The sequence below is a fragment of the Hypanus sabinus genome, chromosome 1, assembly GCF_030144855.1.
Source record: "Hypanus sabinus isolate sHypSab1 chromosome 1, sHypSab1.hap1, whole genome shotgun sequence".
In the NCBI taxonomy this organism is placed as follows: domain Eukaryota; kingdom Metazoa; phylum Chordata; class Chondrichthyes; order Myliobatiformes; family Dasyatidae; genus Hypanus; species Hypanus sabinus.
In genome coordinates, this window is record NC_082706.1 from 182,684,442 (window position 1) to 182,701,007 (window position 16,566).

At 40.7% G+C, this 16,566-nt stretch overlaps 1 protein-coding gene across 1 annotated transcript in view; it reads left to right on the forward strand.

Moving 5' to 3' along the window:
- Positions 1-16,566, forward strand: part of LOC132383142 (ATP-binding cassette sub-family C member 9-like) — a 113,774-nt gene that overhangs the window by 17,285 nt on the left and 79,923 nt on the right. Inside the window, exons 8-10 of the mRNA XM_059954028.1 lie at positions 1,545-1,700; positions 3,944-4,132; positions 14,804-14,912. Coding sequence (XP_059810011.1) covers positions 1,545-1,700; positions 3,944-4,132; positions 14,804-14,912 — 454 coding nt within the window. The remainder of the gene's footprint in view (positions 1-1,544; positions 1,701-3,943; positions 4,133-14,803; positions 14,913-16,566) is intronic.

The following is a 16,566-nucleotide window of genomic DNA, read 5'->3' on the forward strand; positions in this document are numbered from 1 at the left end:
ACTAGATTTACGGAGCTACTCCTGTAGATTACTTGTTGGCCATTCTTAAAATTTTATAGCTGTCTGTGACTTAATCCAATGACCTGACAGGGTTATGGGGAAAAGGCAGGTAGATGGAGCTGAGTATATGGACAAATCAGCCATGATCTGATTGAATGGTGGGGTAGGCTCGATGGGCTGGATGGCCTACTCCTGCTCCTATTTCTTATGTTCTCATGTTATAAAGTTGTTTGAAATCAGCAGGGTCTTTGGATGGTAATGAAGTGTTCAACCAACTGTCAATACCCCAGTCTCTTTCCCCCGATATAAAATAAAAGGGGAAAATGTGGGAGGTATTCAATAGGTCAGGCAACAGGTGTAGAGAGAAATACAGAGCTGATGTTTCAGCTTGGTGACCATTTAAGAGAACTTGTTTTAGAACTTCAGTCTCCCCTCTTCTCATCCTTAGTTCCAGTTTTTTCTCATAGAGGAATGAGGAAGGGTGGGCAAACAAAAGTGGGAGATGAACTAGCTGAGAAAGGTTGGGTGCACAAAATTTTAGCAAACAGACTGGTTTCAAGTTTTTCAGGGACTGGGAAATACAAAAACTAAAATGTGCTGTAAGCACTTCTGATTCTAATAGTTTAATGATTATTCCAGAACTACTTTGAGCGCAAGAAACTGGTGTGTACCCTCACCCCAGCCTCTCCCAGTAAACTTGATACCCCAACCCTCTCCATTAACTATTGTCTGTCCTTCTAGCCTTGCCACAGTTTCCAAACATCTTGCACTGTCCATCATCTTTTCTCAACTCCCAATCCCCAAAACTCAAGACGGGTTTCTGCCCTGAGGCCTGTGCGATTTGTTACAGATTGGGCTTTGCCTCTCTCTCTTCTACTCGCACTTTCCAGCTCCAATGTTCTGAATTGCCCTGTGCCATGTCAAGTAAACTTCAGCTGCTGCCTTTTAGGACTACCGTATCTTTCTTCTCTGACAGCCTGCAGGTTTTCCTTTTGACTGATTGTCAGGCAGTGAAAGAGTTTAATTATCTTAACATTAAATCCAGCAGCACATCTGCTTTCCACTTTGCTAGGCCGTACTGAGTTTTCAGACGTTGACCCTCACCATACATTGTAACCAATGCGTTGCTCTCATTGGTATTCATCGTGGCTTTGATTAAGTCGTGTTTATATTTCACACTTCAAAAAAAATATTACCTCACCTACAACGACAATACTACCCATCCACTCATCTTCCACCATCAAAATGCACAAGCGCTATGAACACCTGCAGACTCCCCTCCCAGTCACACACCATCCCCACTTAGCAATATATCACTGGTCCTTCATGTTCACTAAGTTAAAACCTGGAATTACCATAGCTAACTAACGACACTGGGTCTACCTTTAGCCGAAGAACTCCACCACTTTAAAACTATAGCTCATCTCCATCTCCTTAAGGGCAGTTAATAATAAGCAATAAATCAGTCAGCAAGAGCCCCATGCTACTAGGGGAATACATATTTAAAAATCAGAAATATGAATATTTCCATATTATTCTTCCAGGCCATGATTTATTTGAAAGCGTTATCACTGCCAGTGTGGGTCTTCAATGGAGAACATCTGACGACGGGCCAGGTTATCAATTACATGTCAGTGGATACTTATCAAATAATGATGGTGGCTTTTTTGGGATTCTATATAATTTCCATTCCAATACAGGTATGTCAAATTTAATAGAGAGCTAAATGAGCAGATTGATTTTTGTAGGAAAGATATCATAAACTGGCCTTTCCTCACTGGGTTTACTAGAATACTAGATCATGCATAAATAATTTGGAAGAATTGCAGCTGTCTCCCCTTAAGCACACTGGAACCACATACTTAAAGAATACGGACAATAGAAATAAAGATATTATTGAAGGAATTTTATTTAGAAATATGGCCTTACTTTTGCAACTGAAATAAATATAAACCTGCATGTCTGTGCCCTACTAAGTATACTTTAAACAAGTTTTTTGTTTCAAAAAGGGACATACCTACAAAAAGGTTTGAACCATATTGTGATACATATTGTTAATCAGTGGGATTATGTTCCTGGTGACAAATAAACAATCAATTCAGCACCATTAGTCAACAAGTGGGTTTCCTTTGAAATTCATTTTGTTGTAGTTGCTAAGGAAATTGAAATGAGCAATTTTTATTGAGATGAGTAGTTTTTACTGAAAGTAGAACCCATCAATGACCTGGTTTTTTTTTTGAAAGGGCAATACTTCTCTCTTTAATGATAAGTCTTGCTCACAAATACTTTGACAGTCATCAAAGTAAGTCACATATTCATGCATATTAACTGTCAAAATATTTTTAATTGTTTTTTTCAAAATGATTTTGATAGCAAAAACTCATTTAAAAAATCATTATTATGAAAGCATTGTCAGCAAAATTAAATTAAAACCAATTAGAACATTTTTAAAATTACATGCATTAAGTTAAATCAATTTATATTGTTATATCAATTTGATAGAGTCACTGAAATGTAATTGGGAGTGCAATGTCTGGGAAGCTGCAGGAAGTTGATTTTTCACCATCAAATGTCAGAATAGAATGGTAATTACAGTAGCTAAATCTTCCAGGAAGTTTGAGACATCCATATTTGTGTATACTTATAAGGAGTTCCAAACTTCCTAACAGTTACAAAGGGAATGCCAACAGTTCAGATAGAACTGCAGTCATTTTTCTGGAGAAACATAATCCTTTTGTTAATAGTAACTATCCATCAATTTCTTCACACTTCTCCCATGAAAAGTTGAGAAGTAAAACACTAACTACTGACGAGTTCAAGTTAATCTCAGTAATTTGAGATTCCCATTTTTAATCAACAAACCTCAACTTACTGAAGCAATCTCAATGGTAGTTTCTGAAGATTATAATGCGTACATTTTGAAACCTTTGATTTTCCTGGAAATTTCCAGAATTGATCAATTTCGTGACAAAATAGCAAACTTTCCATATTCTGTCAGGGATATTGAAGAAAATTAGTAAGTAACCAGCTGTTGCAAAAAAACCACTAGGGTAGGAATAGCTGAAGTTCTGAAACAACAGTCAAAATATTCAAATATCACAGGGAATAATAAAGGGCAATGTTTATCATCCATTAAGTCACCAGCATGGTGTGTATTTTTGGCTCAGCTAACCACATTCCCCAAAATTGCATATCATCTTTACTTTGAATAATATTATTGTGGCTTCATCAAAATACTGGAGTTCCCTTACCGATGCTACTTTGGATGTACCATAATCCCATAAACTGCATCAATTCAAGAAAGCATCTTAGGCCCATCTTTTCAGGGGTAATTGGGAATGGGCAATGAATGCTATGACTGCTAACAATTACCATATATTTAAAGAAAAAAAAGGAGAGGGAATTTCAGATTCAGACAAGTTTATTGCCATATACACTAGCGTGTGATGAAATCCCCTTGCTCCCTTGAGCAGGCAGCATAGATAGTAAATAATAAATACACAAGTGTAGAACAACAGAATGGTACAAAGGTGGTGGTGCAATGTGAAGTCATGCAAAAAGAAATGCTGAAGTAACAAGAGCAGAACAACTGAGTGACGTAGAACTAATAATTCCGAGATTGCCACGGCACTACTCAGAAGGGGACGGGAAAGAGGTGACTTGTTCAGAAGTTAGTCTTAGTAGTGCGGAAGAAGCTGTTCTTGAGTCTCATCATTCAGGCTATCAAACTCCTGCAACTTCTCCCAGAAGGCAGAAGATTAAAAGAGATGGCCAGGATGACAGGCATTGTTGACAATACTATTTGCCTTCCTGAAAGAATGCGCTGTGAATATGGTCAGGATTTTAAAGCCTGTATTTCAATTGCAATTGCATAAACCATTTATTATTTATATACTACTTAATTAATTTTCTATTTACTGTATTACTTGTATCTTGATTTCAGATTATATTGACAATTCTGCTACTCTATCTACAACTGGGGTACAGTGCTTTGATAGGAGTTTCTATCATTATCCTGCTCACCCCTCTGCAGTACTTCATCGCGAAAAAATTTATTTCTATTCAACAAGAAACAATGAAGTGTTCAGATGACAGGATTAAGAAATCCCACGAAATGCTGCAGAACATAAAGGTAATGACTGCTACTCAAGGTTAATCAAATCCAATTCTGCATTCCTCTTTTAACTTGGAAAAACAATGCACATAAAACTATTATCTTGGAGAATTCAGTTCACTGTCTGATGTTAAAAGAATACTATCTACTGTCGTACCAAGATGCCATTTCATTCTGACTTGACAGACCACCTGGATCAGTTAATTGAATAAGGAATATGTGATCAGGTTTAAGGTGAGAGGTGAACGTTTGGAAGAGATCTGAAGGGAACTTTGTTGCACAAGAGCTGGTTGGAGTCTGGAAAATATTACCTGAGGAGGTGGTGTAGACAGGGACTCTCAGGACACTTAAGAAACGTAGACAAGTACTTCAATTGTCAAGGCTGTGTACCTAATAGGATTATATAGGTTATAGTGGGCCCGAGGGTTGCTTCTGTGCAATATGACTCAGTGACTTTATCACTATGATTGCAAATAACTTGAATTTTGTTCTACCGAATTGAGGAACTTTTCAGCAGCTCTAATTCCAAAAATCAATTTAAGACACAGAGCAGTATGTTTCTTTGAATACTGCTTATTAGGTTACTCCCCTGATAATTTTTTCAGTCAAATAATAATATCCTTAATTATTGCGAACATGGTAGCATTCCCTTCAGTCCCAGTGAGACCTAGATCGAAACTATTCTCTGCAAAACAGTCTAAGAAGTTTAAATCTTCTGAGTCTTGACTAACCACATCTGTTCCATGGTTGAGAAGTTGCGTGGTGGCTGATCTCAAAGTTATTTCAGCTCACGACTTCAAGGCTTTACCTTATTTGAAATTAAATCTGTAGCATAATGCTGCATGGTAGCATAGTGGTTAGCACACACTTTACAGTACACGCAACCCAGGTTCAAAACCCACAGCTGCCTGTAAAGAGTTTGTACATTCTCCACATGACCACGTGTGTTTCCTCCCACAGTCCAAAGACATGCCAGTTGGTAGGTTGATTGGTCATTATAAACTGTCCTGTCATTATAAACTGTCCTTTTGGAAGAGGACAGCGAGGCTTGAGAGGGAGTGCAGCGGCGGCCATTTTCAAATTGTCCAATTGCTTCTCAGATCGGAGTTCTGAGAGGCGGGACTGCGCAGGCGCGTGAAGGAGGCCCGGGAAGGAGGGAAGATATATAAAGAATGCCGCCTTAAGAAGCGGGCAGCTTCGTTTGCGGGCAGCGGAGTGAGCCGGGCGCAGAGTGTAGGGCTTGGGCTCAGGGGGCTTAGGCGGAAGAGGGCAGAGTAGGCTTATCTTTTAGTTCTTGTATTTTCAGTTATTTGGGAGGTATGAGTATGAGGGCAGCTTGTTGTTCTCGGTGTCGGATGTGGGAGATCCTGGAGTCTCCGAGCCTCCCGGACGTCCACATCTGCGCCAGGTGCGCCAAACTGCAGCTCCTGAGGGACCGAGTTAGGGAACTGGAGCTACAGCTCGATGACCTTCGCCTGGTCAGGGAGAGTGAGGAGGTGATAGAGAGGAGTTACAGGCAGGTGGTCACTCCGGAACCACGGGAGGCAGATAGGTGGGTTACAGTCAGGAAGGGGAAGAGGCAGGTACTAGAGAGTACACCAGTGGCTGTACCCCTTGACAATAAGTACTCATGTTTGAGTACTGTTGGGGGGGACAGCCTACCTGGTGGGAGTGACAGTGGCCGAGCCTCCGGCACAGAGGACGGCCCTGTAGCTCAGAAGGGTAGGGATAGAAGAAAGAGGACCATAGTAATAGGGGACTCGATAATCAGGGGTTCAGACAGGCGGTTCTGTGGAGGTGATCGGGAGTCCCGGATGGTAATTTGCCTCCCTGGTGCCAGGGTTCGGGACGTTTCTGATCGCGTCCAAGATATCCTGAAGTGGGAGGGTGAAGAGCCAGAGGTCGTGGTACATGTAGGTACCAATGACATAGGAAGGAAAGGGGAAGAGGTCCTGAAACGAGAGTATAGGGAGTTAGGAAGGCAGTTAAGAAGAAGGACCGCAAAGGTAGTAATCTCGGGATTACTGCCTGTGCCACGCGACAGTGAGAGTAGGAATAGAATTAGGTGGAGGATGAATGCGTGGCTGTGGGATTGGAGCAGGGGGCAGGGATTCAAGTTTCTGGATCATTGGGACCTCTTCTGGGGCAGACGTGACCTGTTCAAGAAGGACGGGTTACACTTGAATCCTGGGGGGACCAATATCCTAGCGGGGAGGTTTGCTAGGGCTACAGGGCGGACTTTAAACTAGTAAGATGGGGGGGCGGGAGACTATTTGAGGAGACTATGGGAGAGGAGGTTAGTTCACCAGTGGAGCAAGTAAATAGACAGTGTGTGAGGGAGGAAAGGCAGGTGATGGAGAAGGAATGCGCTCAGCCCGAAGATGTAGGGGAGAAGAAAGAAAAGGATAATAAATTTGAATGCATTGTTAGGGATGGAAAGAGAGGAGGAGATGGAGAGTATCTTAAATGTATCTATTTTAATGCTAGGAGCATTGTAAGAAAGGTGGATGAGCTTAAAGCGTGGATTGATACCTGGAATTATGATGTTGTAGCTATTAGTGAAACATGGTTGCAGGAAGGGTGTGATTGGCAACTAAATATTCCTGGATTTAGTTGCTTCAGGTGTGATAGAGTAGGAGGGGCCAGAGGAGGAGGTGTTGCATTGCTTGTCCGAGAAAATCTTATGGCGGTGCTTTGGAAGGATAGATTAGAGAGCTCCTCTAGGGAGGCCATTTGGGTGGAATTGAAGAATGGGAAAGGTGCAGTAACACTGATAGGAGTGTATTATAGGCCACCTAATGGGGCGCGTGAGTTGGAAGAGCAAATGTGTAAGGAGATAGCAGATATTTGTAGTAAACACAAGGTGGTGATTGTGGGAGATTTTAATTTTCCACACGTAGACTGGGAAGCTCATTCTGTAAAAGGGCTGGATGGTTTAGAGTTTGTGAAATGTGTGCAGGATAGTTTTTTGCAACAATACATAGAAGTACTGACTAGAGATGGGGCAGTGTTGGATCTCCTGTTAGGGAATGCGATAGGTCAGCTGACAGATGTATGTGTTGGGGAGCACTTCGGGTCCAGTGATCACAATAGCATTAGCTTCAATATAATTATGGAGAAGGACAGGACTGGACCTAGAGTTGAGATTTTTGATTGGAGAAAGGCTAACTTTGAGGGGATGTGAAGGGATTTAGAGAGAGTGGATTGGGTCAAGTTGTTTTATGGGAAGGATGTAATAGAGAAATGGAGGTCATTTAAGGGTGAAATTATGAGGATACAGAATCTTTATGTTCCTGTTAGGGTGAAAGGAAAGGTTAAAGGTTTGAGAGCACCATGGTTTTCAAGGGATATTAGAAATTTGGTTCAGAAAAAGAGGGATGTCTACAGTAGATATAGGCAGCATGGAGTAAAGGAATTGCTCGAGGAATATAAAGAATGTAAAAGGAATCTTAAGAAAGAGATTAGAAAAGCTAAAAGAAGATACGAGGTTGGTTTGGCAAATAAGGTGAAAGTAAATCAGAAAGGTTTCTACAGTTATATTAAAAGCAAGAGGATAGTGAGGGATAAAATTGGCCCCTTAGAGAATCAGAGTGGTCAGCTATGTGTGGAACCGAAGGAGATGGGAGAGATTTTGAATGACTTCTTCTCTTCGGTATTCACTAAGGAGAAGGATATTGAATTGTCTAAGGTGTGGGAAACAAGTAAGGAAGTTATGGAACCTATGACAATTAAAGAGGTGGAGGTACTGGCGCTTTTAAGAAATTTAAAAGTGGATAAATCTCCGGGTCCTGACAGGATATTCCCCAGGACCTTGAGGGAAGTTTGTGTAGAAATAGCAGGAGCTCTGACGGAGATCTTTCAGATGTCATTAGAAACGGGGATTGTGCCGGAGGATTGGCGTATTGCTCATGTGGTTCCATTGTTTAAAAAGGGTTCTAGAAGGAAGCCTAGCAATTATAGACCAGTCAGTTTGACATCAGTGGTGGGTAAATTAATGGAAAGTATTCTTAGAGATAGTATTTATAATTATCTGGATAGATGGGATCTGATTAGAAGTAGCCAGCATGGATTTGTGCGTGGAAGGTCATGTTTGACAAACCTTATTGAATTTTTTGAAGAAGTTACGAGGAATGTTGACGAGGGTAAGGCAGTGGATGTAGTCTATATGGACTTCAGCAAAGCCTTTGACAAAGTTCCACATGGAAGGTTAGTTAAGAAGGTTCAGTCGTTAGGTATTAATGCTGGAGTAATAAAAATGGATTCAACAGTGGCTAGATGGGAGATGCCAGAGAGTAGTGGTGGATAATTGTTTATCGGGATGGAGGCCGGTGACTAGCGGGGTGCCTCAGGGATCTGTTTTGGGCCCAATGTTGTTTGTAATATAGATAAATGATCTGGATGATGGGGTGGTAAATTGGATTAGTAAGTATGCCGATGATACTAAGGTAGGAGGTGTTGTAGATAATGAGGTGGGTTTTCAAAGCTTGCAGGGAGATTTATGCCAGTTAGAAGAATGGGCTGAACGTTGGCAGATGGAGTTTAATGCTGAGAAGTGTGAGGTTCTACACTTTGGCAGGAATAATCCAAATAGAACATACAGAGTAAATGGTAGGGCATTGAGGAATGCAGAGGAACAGAGAGATCTAGGAATAACTGTGCATAGTTCCCTGAAAGTGGAGTCTCATGTAGATAGGGTGGTGAAGAGGGCTTTTGGAACGCTGGCCTTTATAAATCAAAGCATTGAGTACAGAAGTTGGGATGTAATGCTAAAGTTGTACAAAGCATTGGTAAGGCCAAATTTGGAATATCGTGTGCAGTTCTGGTCACCGAATTATAGGAAAGATATCAATAAATTAGAGAGAGTGCAGAGACGATTTACTAGGATGTTACCTGGGTTTCAGCAATTAAGTTACAGAGAAAGGTTGAACAAGTTAGGTCTCTATTCATTGGAGCGTAGAAGGTTGAGGGGGGATTTGATCGAGGTATTTAAAATTTTGAGAGGGATAGATAGAGTTGATGTGAATAGGCTGTTTCCATTGAGAGTAGGGGAGATTCAAACTAGAGGACATGATTTGAGAGTTAGGGGGCAGAAGTTTAAGGGAAACACGAGGGGGTATTTCTTTACTCAAAGAGTGATAGCTGTGTGGAATGAGCTTCCTGTAGAAGTAGTAGAGGCCAGTTCAATTGTGTCATTTAAGGTAAAATTGGATAGGTATATGGACAGGAAAGGAGTGGAGGGTTATGGGCTGACTGCGGGTAGGTGGGACTAGGTGAGATTAAGGGTTCGGCATGGACTAGGAGGGCCGAGATGGCCTGTTTCCGTGCTGTGATTGTTATATGTTATATGGTTATTAGGCTAGGATTAAATCAGGAGATTGCTGGGCGGCATGGAAGGGCCTATACTGCACTGTATCTCAATTTTTAAAAATGTTTTAAAATTTTTTTAAAATTATAATGATGCTTTACTAGCCACGAGAAATCGGTTTGACTTCTCATTGATTTTGGACTTAATGTGCGAAGAAGTCAGTTGCACAACACCTGAAAATGTTCCATAAATTGAAAATTGGCTTGAAAGGAATAAAGCAAAATGTGTTCATTTTTAGGGATAAGAAAAATCAATGATGATATTTAACTCCCAACTCGTCAGTAGTGTATGTCTATCCTAGCACCTTTGTTGGGTGTAATGCTCCTCCAACTAGTGTTGACCTAGCACCCAGAATTAATCTACAATGGGATCTTCATTCTTGCTTGTTCGGACAATGGCAGTCTTTATTTACTTGTGGACCAGTCAGGTTTACTAACACTTTGAAATAATAGTATTTAAAAGACTATCACTCATTCTTTATTCCCTCACAAAACTCTGGCTTCCTTTAACCTCAGATACCACAATATCTGTGCCTTGGCTGCTGTGCCTGTGAAGAGCAGATCATGGTCATTCTCAACCTCTTATTCTCAGAATCATTCCAGACCTGTGCTTCTGAACTCTGCCACATCTGAAGGTTTCCTGTTCCCCGAGTTGTATTGCACAGGAGCAGCCCTCGGGCCCACTGTGACCTTTCTAATCCTATTTATCCACATTAGGTACACAGTTTTCTATGCTTTGACAATCGAGGTACTTTCCTATGTGTTTTTTAAGTTCATGAGAGTCCCTGCTTCCACCACCTCCTCATGTTAAAAGGCCTTAAGAGATTAGATATGACAAAGTTATTTCCCATGGTAGAGAGCACATCTTCAGGATTGAAGGATGTCCATTTAGAATTGAGATGCAGAGAAATTACTTTAGTGAGAGGGTGGTAAATCTGTGGAATTTGTTGCCTCGAGCGGCTGTGGAGGCCAAGTCATTGGGTATATTTAAGGCAGTGATAGATAGGTTCTTGATTAGCCAGGGCATCAAAGGGTCTGGGGAGAAGGCAGGGGAGTGGGGATGACTGGAAGAATTGGATCAGCCCATGATTGAATGGTGGAGCAGACTCGATGGGCTGAATGGCCTACTTCTGTTCCTATATCTTATGGCCTTATGGTCTAAGCACAACTGTCTGCCTTGCAGCCTTCCCCAGTGTCCATGCATTCAAAGGTTACATTCATGTATTTGGCAATAAAGATGGAGTTTGGAAGTGGTCAGCCCAGATCTTGCCTTGAATGATAATTGCCAGAGTTGAAATGTCAGTCTGTGACAGCTGCTAGAATCTAGCTCCAGCATTGGAGGACCATATTGTATCAGCAATATTTACCCTGCAAGGCAAACTATTGAGTTTCCTCAGAGAATACTCCCTCACTTCTTTTTATTGTAGGATCATTCAGAGGTAACATTCTCCAGAGTTGAAAGAATAAACTTGCATTATAATGTGTCCTTTTAGGAACAAGAGACAATCTGCAAATGCTGTAAATCCAAGCCCCACACACAGAATGCTGGAGGAACGCAGCAGGTTCCTGTACCAAAACCATCTTGGTTTTGGTCTCTGTCTCAAATGTCAACTGTACTCTTTTCCTTTGTTGCTGCCCAGCCTGCTGAGTTCCTCCAGCATTATGTGTGTGTCCCTTTAAGATCTATCTTTGAAAATTGCACCTGCTGAATTAATTGCATTTAACTTCATATTTGTAAATATCTATTTTCGTATGATCCTCAAAGCAATTTTATCACTGTTTACAATATATTGGCTTTTGTTCATTAATCGGCAAGAGGTATAACGTACATGATGCAATGCAATAAATTACTCGGTTCACAGCATCCCTCTTCTGTGATCATGCATTCAAGAGGGATTAAAGCAGAATATTATTTATTCCAGTTTCATTTTAAACTTGTAAAACATCTTGTTGGATCAGAATCTTGCAACTTACACTAAAATTTGGCTGTAGAGATTAAGACTGAAATTTCCACCTCCAGAGTTTAAAATGCCAGGTGCTTTCATGTTTCCAAGTGTTGTGTTTCAAAATGTGAATGTGTAAAGTAAATGAAGGTTTGTGAAAGTAACTCTTAAGTGTGACGTCTGTGGCAAAAACAAGCAAGGTACTGGCCAAATTATCAGAATTGTGGGCAGCTCTGAGAGGCTGGTGTCAAAAGGGTAACCGAGTGAAAGTTTGGTTACAGCAGAAGTCAAGAAAGAAGCAATAAGGAAAACTTAATTGAATCTTGTTATTTAAGGAGAGAGTTCACTTGCAACAATGCTAGAAGAAGAGATCTTGTAGCAGAAAAGTAAATTGGATTGGCATGGTAGAGCTGTCTAGATGCCTAAGATTTTAAATGATTTTAAGTTCAAGTTTATTCTCATGGTTGTACATACATACGGTATACATGCCAATGAATATTAGCTCTTCTTGCTGCAGCAGCACAATATATCACAACCTGGGTCTCAGCACCAATCTCTGCGGAACCACTCTGGCTATAGCCTCACAACTGGAAAATTACCACTTTAATCAAACTATATTTCCATTAACCAATTCTCATCCTTGGCTTGTATTTACAGTACTCCCAATACCAATTCTCTAATTTTGTTTAAGTTTCTTGTGTGGGAACTTATTGAAAGCCTTCTGAAGCTCCTAATATAAGATATAAACTGGTCTGTCCATATCCACCTTGTTTACGACAGCATAGTTCCTCAGGACATGATATTCCATTCATAAATCCAGTACAGTACTGTATTTGTCAACGTAGAATGGAGATCGAGTTTCTAAATCTGGCAGGAGCAAAGGATGTTGGAATGGTGAGGGTGGAGCACAGCAGGAGGGTTGTGGGGCAAGTGGCAGAGAAGACGTGCCAGGGGCAGGAATGGCACAGATGTAGACATACCCAGCCCTGAGACACCAAGCAAGGTGACCTGATTCCAAGCAATTGGTTTATTGATCATTACAGAATGTCTCTCTAGTGCTTCCCACTCCATTCCCTCTCCCTTCCCATTTTCCCAACCATGATCCCACTCTCCCTGTCCCCTTACCACTTTCAGTCCATATTAGAGACCTTGTCAGAATCAGACTTACCATCACTCGCATATGTCATGAAATTTATTTTTTTAGGCAGCAACATTGCAGTGTAATACATAAAATTAGCATAGTATTGTATAAAAGTCCTGGGCATCCTAGCTATATGTATGTGACCAAGGTTTTTGCATAGTACTGTGTGTAACCACATTACTTACAATCTTCCATTGTGGGAACCATTCTAGAATCTAAGGAATTTCAGAAGATGACAACCAGAGTTCACAGATATCTGCTTTTCGATAATATTTATTTATTTGATCTCATTTATTTTGGACCTGGAGCCCTCTATTATTTACTGAAGATTTTGCCTGTGTATTTGATTAATTTCCCTGTCATTTCCTTTTTCCTCTATAAAATTTGTCCTGTAAGCGTTGCTCATTAGTTTTGGCTAGTCTTGTTTACGCATCTGTAGAAACTCTTGCAGTCTTTTGTTACATCTCTTGTTTTTTTTTTCCTTTTCCATTTCCTTATCAATCCGCAGAAGTCTGTTCGAGTGTTCTGTAGCAATCCAAACCTCCTATAACTCCTAAGCAAAGATGCGGGCACACTTTTTTTACGATTACATCTATGTGTTTGGGTCCAGGACAGATCATTTGATATGTTAACACTCAGGAAGTTGCTCACTCTCTCCACTGTCAAATTCCCCCTATGTAAATGGGTGCATATTCCCCCTATGTAAACCCTTCCCTGTCCTGAAGTCAACAGTCAAATCTTTAGTTTTGCCTTCGTTGAGCTAGAGGTTGTTGTTGTGGCACTGCTCAGCGCAATGTCCTATCTTGCTCTAGTATGCTAACTCATCACCCCCTGTGATTTGTCCAACAACTACAGTGTCATTGGTGAATTTGAAGGTGGCATTGGGGCTGAACTTAGCCACACAGTCATGTGTTTATAGAGAGTAGAGCAGGGTCCAAGCACGCAACCTTGAGGTGTACCTGTGATGATGACCAAGAAGGAAATATGATTACCAATCCTCGCTAACTGAGGTCTGCCCATAAGGAATTCAAGTATCGAGTTGCAGAGAGGCACAAAGGCCTGAGTATAGAAGTTAGAGAATGAATTTGGATGGGATGATTATGTTGAATGCTGATCTGTAGTTGGTGAACAGCAGTTTGACATATGAGTTCCCATTGTCCAAATGATCCAGAGCAGAGCTATATGCCAGAAAAATCGCATCTGCCATTGACTTGTTGTGGCAATAGGCAAATTGGAGCAGGTCTAGGTCATCTCTGAGGAAGGAGTTGATTTGCACCATAACCAAGATCTCAAAACTCTTCATTACCATTTATGTAAGTGCTATCAGACGGTAATGTTTGGTGCAGGTCACCACACTCTTCTTGGGTACTGGTTTGATAGATGCCTCTTTGAAGAAACCTCACACTGCAAAAGCAAGAGTAATTCATAGCCCTTCCACTTTTAGTACAACATTATCAATTGATGCTGCATTCCTTTTCGCTTCCCCAACTTAAACAGCCTCTAATGTGACAGCGCTGTTTTTGTTTCCCATAGATCAGTATGGTTTCCATCAACTCTTACATACTCACACCTCCTGCACTGCCTGTCTCAAATTATTTATTTAATTCTCTCACCTTCAGCTTTATCCCCTATCATCAAAGTCCATACTCCCCAGACAATGCACTCATGGGATATCATGCTAAGACATGCTGCCCTTTTACAGTATGTCAGACCACATATTTAAAGTTCAAAGATTCGGATCTTTGCGTCAGATCTTACTTTAATCAACTGGTTCTACCTGGTTGTCCAATTACTAGCAAGAGTTGTTCGCCACGTTTTTTAATCACTGCAGCTTTAAACTGCAAGTGAAGAGGATTTAACAATGAGAATAAATTAGATACATTTCTATTTCTTTGAAAGGTATAATTGAGACTTCCTGCCATGTCTGCCAGTTAGGTATTAGGCCTAACTCTATTGTGTTTTGTGGAATATTGAGTGTCTAGAATGAACAGCTAGCTTCCTCTTAGCAAATATTTTATAGTAGAGTGATAGATCACAATTCTTGAGAAATGTGTCTAGCACTTGCATGGCCTCTAAAACAAATGTTATGAGTTTTATTGATTATTCTGTTCCAAATGTGGCCATTCAAGTTTTATTTTTTTACCCTTGCAGTCAATGCCTTTCTACTTAAACATGTAAATAAACAGTTCAAAATAATTAAATTGGTGTTCTTATTGTATCTACATTGTAATTATCTTCCAGCTTTTGAAGCTTTACTCTTGGGAAGGGGTCTTTACCAAGGCCATTGAGATGGCAAGGGAGAAGGAGCTGAAATACATGCTGAAAGGAGCTGTTTACGTCATTGTAACATGTGAGTTAGATTTATCAATGATAATTATTGTGAAATTTTGGTAACATGAATCCAAATCTGCTCAAAATGTCTCTTGTGTTACAAAGTTCAAAGTAAGTTTAGTATCAACATACATAAATGTTACCTTATATAGCCCTGAAATTTATTTTCTTGTGGGCATTCACAGGTAAATACAAGAAACACAATAGAATTGATGAAAGACCATATCCAATAGGACAGGCAAACAACCAGAGTGCAAAAGATGACAAACTGTGCCAATACAAAAAGAAAAAAAATTATAATAAACAAACAATAAATATTAAGAATATGAGATAAAAGTCCTTGAAAGTGAGTCCATAGGTTGTGGGAACAGTTCAGTGATGAAGTGAGTGAAATTGAGTGGTTATCCCACTTAGTGCAAGAGCCTGATAGTTGCGGGATAATAACTGTTCCTGAACTTGGGGGTGTGTGTTCTGAGGCTCCTGTACTTTCCCGATGGTAGCAGTGAGAAGAGAGCATGGCCCAGGGAGGTGAGGGTCCTTGATGATGGATGCTGCTTTCCTGCGACAGCGATCAGTGTAGATGTACTCAGTGATGGTGATGGACTGGGCTGTATGCACTATTTTGTTGTCAAGGACAGTGGTGTTTCCATACCAGGCCATCATGCAACCAGTCAATCGAGTATACTCTTCACCACACATCTCTAGAAGCCTGTATAAGTTTCAGATGACATGCTGAATCTTCACAAACCTCTAAAAAAAGTAGAGTCGCTGCGGTGCTTCCATCATAACTGCACTTACATGCTGAACCCAGCACATATCCGCAGAATAGGGTGGATGAACTTGCAGCACTGTTGCAGATTGGCAGGTATGATGTTGTAGCACCAATGAATCATGACGTAAAGATTACAGCTGGGAGTTTAATGTCTAAGGATATACATTGCATCGAAAGGATAGGCAGGAAGGCAGGGAGGGTGGCGTTGCTCTGTTGGCAAAAAAAAAAGAAATCAAGTCATTAGAAAGGGGTGACAAAGGGTCGGAAGGTGTTGGATCATTGTGGGTAGAACTAAGGAACTGCAAGGGTACAAAGACACTGATGGAAGTTGAATACAGACCCACAAACAGTAGTAAGGATGCGGTCTACAAATTACAGTGGGAAGGAGAAAATGCATTCCAAAAGGGTAAAGTTATGATAGTCATGGGGGAATTTCAATATGCAGGTAGACTGGGAAAATCATGTTGGTGCTGGATTACTGAAGGGGGAATGTCTAGGGCGCCTATAGGTGGTTGAGCCCACTCTGGATTGGGTGTTGTGCAGTGAACCAGAGTTGATAAGAGAGCTTAAGGTAAAAGAATCCTTTGGGGCAAGTCATCATAATATAATTGAATTTACTCTGAGAATGAGAAGGAGAAGCTAAAGTCAGATGTATCAGTATTACAGTGAAGTGAAGGGAATTACAGAGGCATGAGAGAGGAGTTGGCCAAAATTAATTGGAAAACAACACTGGCAGGGATAATGACAGAGCAACAATGGCTGGAATTTCTGGAAGCAATTCGGAAGGCACAGGGTATATACATCCCAAAGAGAAAGAGGTATTATAAGGGAAAGATTAACAACCAAGTCTAACAACAGAAGTCAAAGCCAACATAAAAATTAAAGAGAAGGCATATGATAT